This window comes from Theobroma cacao, chromosome 3 (genome assembly GCF_053813885.1).
Source record: "Theobroma cacao isolate CCN51 chromosome 3, ASM5381388v1, whole genome shotgun sequence".
NCBI lineage: Eukaryota > Viridiplantae > Streptophyta > Magnoliopsida > Malvales > Malvaceae > Theobroma > Theobroma cacao.
The window spans coordinates 12,272,371-12,277,379 of NC_142641.1; the positions used below are offsets into that span (position 1 = coordinate 12,272,371).

The 5,009-nt window shown below is 35.8% G+C and overlaps 1 protein-coding gene across 1 annotated transcript; it reads right to left on the bottom strand.

Moving 5' to 3' along the window:
* Positions 1 to 646: 646 nt before the first annotated feature.
* LOC108661138 (uncharacterized) lies at positions 647 to 1,963 on the bottom strand. Its single transcript, XM_018117028.2, has 3 exons — positions 1,853 to 1,963; positions 1,481 to 1,738; positions 647 to 1,153 (listed from the first exon to the last, which is right to left on the bottom strand). The coding sequence occupies exons 1-3, from the start codon at positions 1,961 to 1,963 to the stop codon at positions 647 to 649; spliced, it is 876 nt and encodes a 291-aa protein (XP_017972517.2).
* Positions 1,964 to 5,009: the final 3,046 nt, after the last annotated feature.

The window sequence follows — 5,009 nt, forward strand, 5'->3', positions numbered from 1 at the left end:
CTATCCATTGCTCGGTAGGTTTAACATGACACTAAACGTTAGCAACCGAGCCCAGAGTCACTCCGCTGACGGTGAAGGTCCAATTATGTGTATATGAATACTTGTTGTGAAATGCTAAGATTCATTTGTCAAGCTATATTTGTATATTATGGTTAATGATGCCATTCTGAATGCATAATTGGGTTTTATGAATTGTTTTTAAAGGAACCATATTTGAAACTTACGAATTTTGGATTTTAAAAAAATATGGATTAATGTATAAGATTATATAAATAGGCTTGCTTGGGCTTAGTGGGCTGAGCCCATTGAGCTCTTGCGCCGGTCATGTCCTAAGAATTGGGCTGTGACAATTACCGCCATTTTTTATTTCCAAAAGATTGTTCTATAAAAATCACATATTTTGACCCCTTTCAAACTTAGAAAATTTTCTGCTTCAAAAGTGACAGACCACCAAAAATGCCAATGAATTCTTTTAAAGGTTAAAAATAAGTTTAATGTTCACAAAATATAATCTATGTGCTCACCTAAGGATTTCCTAACTTATTCTCTTACTCAATGTGGGATTTCACATTCTCCCCCTTATGAAAATTCATCCTCGAATTCAACTAATGCACTAACCTTCATGAAATAAGTGTGAATACTTCGCTCACATGTGATCCTTGACTTCCCAAGTCACCTCTTCCCTTGTGTGATCACGCCATTGTACCTTGACCGAGGCTATCTCTTTGGAGCGTAACTTTTTCACTTGCCTATCTAGTATGGCTACTAGTACTTCCTTGTAACTCATATCATCTCCCAACTGTAGGGACTTATGTTTTATCACATGAGATGGGTCTGGTTGGTACTTCCATAGTACCAAAACATGAAACACGGGATGAACATTAGTGAGATTCGATGAAAGTGCCAATCGATAAGCCACTACTCCAAATCTCTCTAAAGTCTCGAAAGGTCCAATATACCTTGGGCTTAGCTTGCCTTTTTTACCAAACCTCATAATGCCCTTGGTTGAAGAAACCCTCAAGAACATATGGTCACCAACCTCAAACTCCAACTCTCGATGTCTATGGTCGGCATATGACTTTTGATGACTCTGTGCCACCAACATCTTGTCTCTAATCAACTGAATCTTATCAGCGGTCTCTTGAACTATCTCCTATCCAAGCAGCTTCCTTTCACCAACGTCAAACCAACATATAGGCGATCTACATCTTCACCCGTATAATGCCTCATAAAGTGCCATCTGAATGCTAGCCTGAAAGTTATTATTGTAGGCAAACTCAAGCAATGGCAAGTGTCAATTCGAAGTGACTCTCAAATCTACGACACATGCCCTCAACATATCCTCTAACGTCTGAATGGTATTCTCGGATTGTCCATCTGTTTGTGGGTGGAAAGTACTGCTAAAGTTTAGCTTAGTACCCAAAGCCTCTTGTACTCTCCCCCAAAATCTACTAGTGAACTATGTGCCTTTATTAGATACTATGGTGATTGGAACTCCATCTAACCGCACTATCTCATCAATATACAGCCTAGCATATTGTGCTGCTCCATAGGTGGTCTTCACTAGTAAGAAATGAGCGGACTTAGTCAGTCTATCAATAATTACCCATATAGAATCATACCCCTTACTCTTGCGGGGTAATCCAGTCACAAAGTCCATAAAAATATGCTCCCACTTCCAATCAGAAACAAATAAAGGTTGTAACAATCCTATAGGCCTCTGACGCTCTACCTTAACCTATTGGCACACTAGACACTTAGCCACAAACTCGACTACATCCCTTTTAAGGCCTTCCCACTAGTACATCTATCTGAAATCATGGTACATCTTAGTGGTGCCTAGGTGAACTACATATGCAACCACATGGGCTTCCTTTAAAATCTCTCGCCTCAAATCATCAATATCCGACACATATACTCTAGATCCATATCTAAGTAATCCATAAGTGCCTTTAGTAAACATTTATCCTTTCTTTCCTGAAGGGTTCTTTAGTGCCTTTGCCACAAATTCATTCCGATTTCGATATCTGATACCATAAATCATCAATTACGAGCTAATTAATATGAAATACAACAAAATCCATCATCAACATGTCACTTAATAAATTCGGCCAAAGAGGGTTATTGAAGGGCATGTGCTTTTCTTGCTTGTTTTTCCTTCCAAACATCACAAAATGACTAAAAACACTAGGATATTATGAAATATAGCAAAATTCATCACCAAAACTTCTCTCTATAGGTTTGGCCAGCAAAGGTTCCCTCTTGAAAACTTGAATTTCAGCCATGGAGAATGAAAAAGAATGCATGGGAAAGGTAGATCACAAGCTAAAATTAAAAAAATCTTACCTTTACTTACTTGATTCCTTGAAATCTAACAATTTCTCTTGAATTTTTCTTTCCTAGGGTTTGTTCTTCTCTTTTTCTCTTTGTTCCCTTGCTTGGCCGGCCATAAGAGTGTGAATGTGAGGGTTTTAAGTGAGTTTATATAGGCAATTAAAATAATATTAAAGCTTTACACTTGTCACCTTTTAATTGGTCCATGCCCTAAAACTTAATAATTAAGCATTTCATTCCCACCACATATAATCTCTCACTTAAAAAAATAATGGGTGAAATTCATAGGTTTGACAAATGTCATGGTGGTGTAAATTCCAAAAATTCTAATTACGTCCCCGTGGACACGTAAAATGACCGTTTTGCCCCTATGTTCGGAAAAATGTCAAAATTAAAATTTTTCACTTCTCAAATTCATATAATGCTCTAATTAATCAAATTTAGTCAAAATATCATCCAACATTCCAATTTTTCCCTTGGGTGGCAAAATGACCATTTTGCCCCTACGTTATGAAAATTTCTGAATTAACTCCAAATCAATCCTCGAATTTTGAATCATCATATTAAGACATTCTAAAATTCAATAACTTTCAAATACATCGTAAAATCTTTATTTGGCCTAGTTCGAGGCTTTAATCAACTTAATTGTACCACTAGGTACAATACTGACTTTTAACGATTTTTCGATATATTCACTTATGCAAACATTCTATCAAGCACATGAATGACATGACAAGTATATAATAGAGTAGGGCTTGACATGTGCTCCCCCACATCGCGCACATGCACGGCTATATTTATTACACAATATCACATCTCAATGCACAACACATATATGTTTATATCAACATAATAAAGGAGTACATGGATTCATCACAGTCACATTTCACAACACAACACAAAAAAAAATGTTTCATCAAGGGCTTGTTCCCATGTGCATTTTAAAGAAAATCAATTAAAATATTTTAAGTGATCCATTCAAACATATATACATTTACCCAAAACATTTTAATGCAAGTTCACTCACTTGTTTTTGTTAATGCTTTTGGATCGACTCCAACTTCAACTAATGCTCAGAGTGAAGGTGTGGGGCCTCATTGGAACCTATCACACACAATAATATCACAACCAACTCAATTTACATAAATGTTACTACAAAAGCTATTTTCTAATTCAAACTTTACTAGTTATTCCTAACTAACTTCCAATTACCATTTGACTGGCTATCTATTCTCCCTACTCTAGTAACACTAGAAATAAATAAACAAACCTAAAAAAATTAAAAAATAAAATAAAACAACTCACAACTCCAATTACTAGCCATTATCAACAACCTAAAATCAATCCTAATTCATTACTCACCTTGGTAGATTTATAGTTGAATTCTTTCTCAAGAGTTCTCAAGCTATTATGGACAATCTTTTTCTCTCTCTAAAATGTCCAACTAGTGAGAGAAAGTATTGAGGAAAGACTTTTGAGGGTTCTTGAAGTGTAGAAGTGAAAGAGCATTGAAAATCCTATGACAAAGTATATAAAGACATACGTTTTGGGGTTACCATGAGAAAATTTATGGAGGTTTCAAAGCAAGCTTCCATGGAAGATGAGAAAACGTGAGACGGGGAGAAGAGATGGAAGGAAGAAGAAGAAGCTGCTGGAAGTTAGAAAAAGCTACTAGAAGTTAGATATTTATATCTAAAGTTTATCCAAGTTTTACTTAATTTACAAAAATGCCATTAACAAGCTGGCTTTATCTTTCTCCTGTCCTTTGTGCAATCTTTTTACTCTTTTTACACTAAAACAAAGTCCATAATAGTCTAGAAATACTGGGGTTCACGAAAACTTAAAAGTTTTGACTCGAGATGAAAAATGACCATTTTGCTCCTACTATGAAAATTATCATTATTTCTATTTTCTTCATTTATTTATCATTATATACATCATTAATTTATTCCTTATGCCTACTTAGACCTTAATAATATGAGGAAACCTAATTCTAGGAGCTCACTAAAAAAATGACGAAATTACCCCTAGTCTGTGTTATCTCGTCTACTTCTAGCTACGCGTCTATAAAGGTCGAGGTCTCACATGACTTCACTATTACATGCAAATTATAGCATGCAAAAAGGAGAAAGTTAGTGGGGAAAAAGTGAGGGTCCCACCATGTGAAGTAAAAGAAAGAATAAAGCTAAATTTATTTGCATGTGATGAGATTGGTGCATAAAGTGGTCAAATGAGGAAAGTAAAATGTGGGATGCATGTGATTTGAATGGTTTGATGAGTGACTAAATAAAATACAAGATAAAAGCCTGTGCATGAAATGTGAGTGGAAGAATAAGGTGGTGCATGAAACAACAAATGAAGAAAAGAAAGATGTGATAATGAGGTGGCAGATGAAGAAGTAGAATGAAGATAGATAATGGACCAATGAGCAAGGGAGGAAATTGATGCATGAAAGGTGAGTAGGGAATGAATTGGTCCAATGGGAGTTAAGGAATAAATGAAGAAAGGATTGCATGGCATGACATGTAAAGGAAAAATAAAATAGAAAAAGGGAAGTAACCTTGTGCAATCCGCCCATGTATGAGAAAATGAGAATGAAAGCCATTTCAAGGCTTTTGCCTTGAGAGAATCCACCCCATTTGGAAGAGAAATGAAGGGAAAATAGCCTTGTGAGG

Bases quoted from the DNA above. Each gene is read 5' to 3' on its own strand.
- LOC108661138 (XM_018117028.2), bottom strand. From the start codon at position 1,963: ATGTTTACTAAAGGCACTTATGGATTACTTAGATATGGATCTAGAGTA. The intron at 1,739-1,852 runs GTAGTTCACCTA...GTGTGCCAATAG, and splicing joins AAGCCCATGTGGTTGCATAT to GTTAAGGTAGAGCGTCAGAG. The intron at 1,154-1,480 runs GTATCTAATAAA...CTGCTTGGATAG, and splicing joins ATGGAGTTCCAATCACCATA to GAGATAGTTCAAGAGACCGC.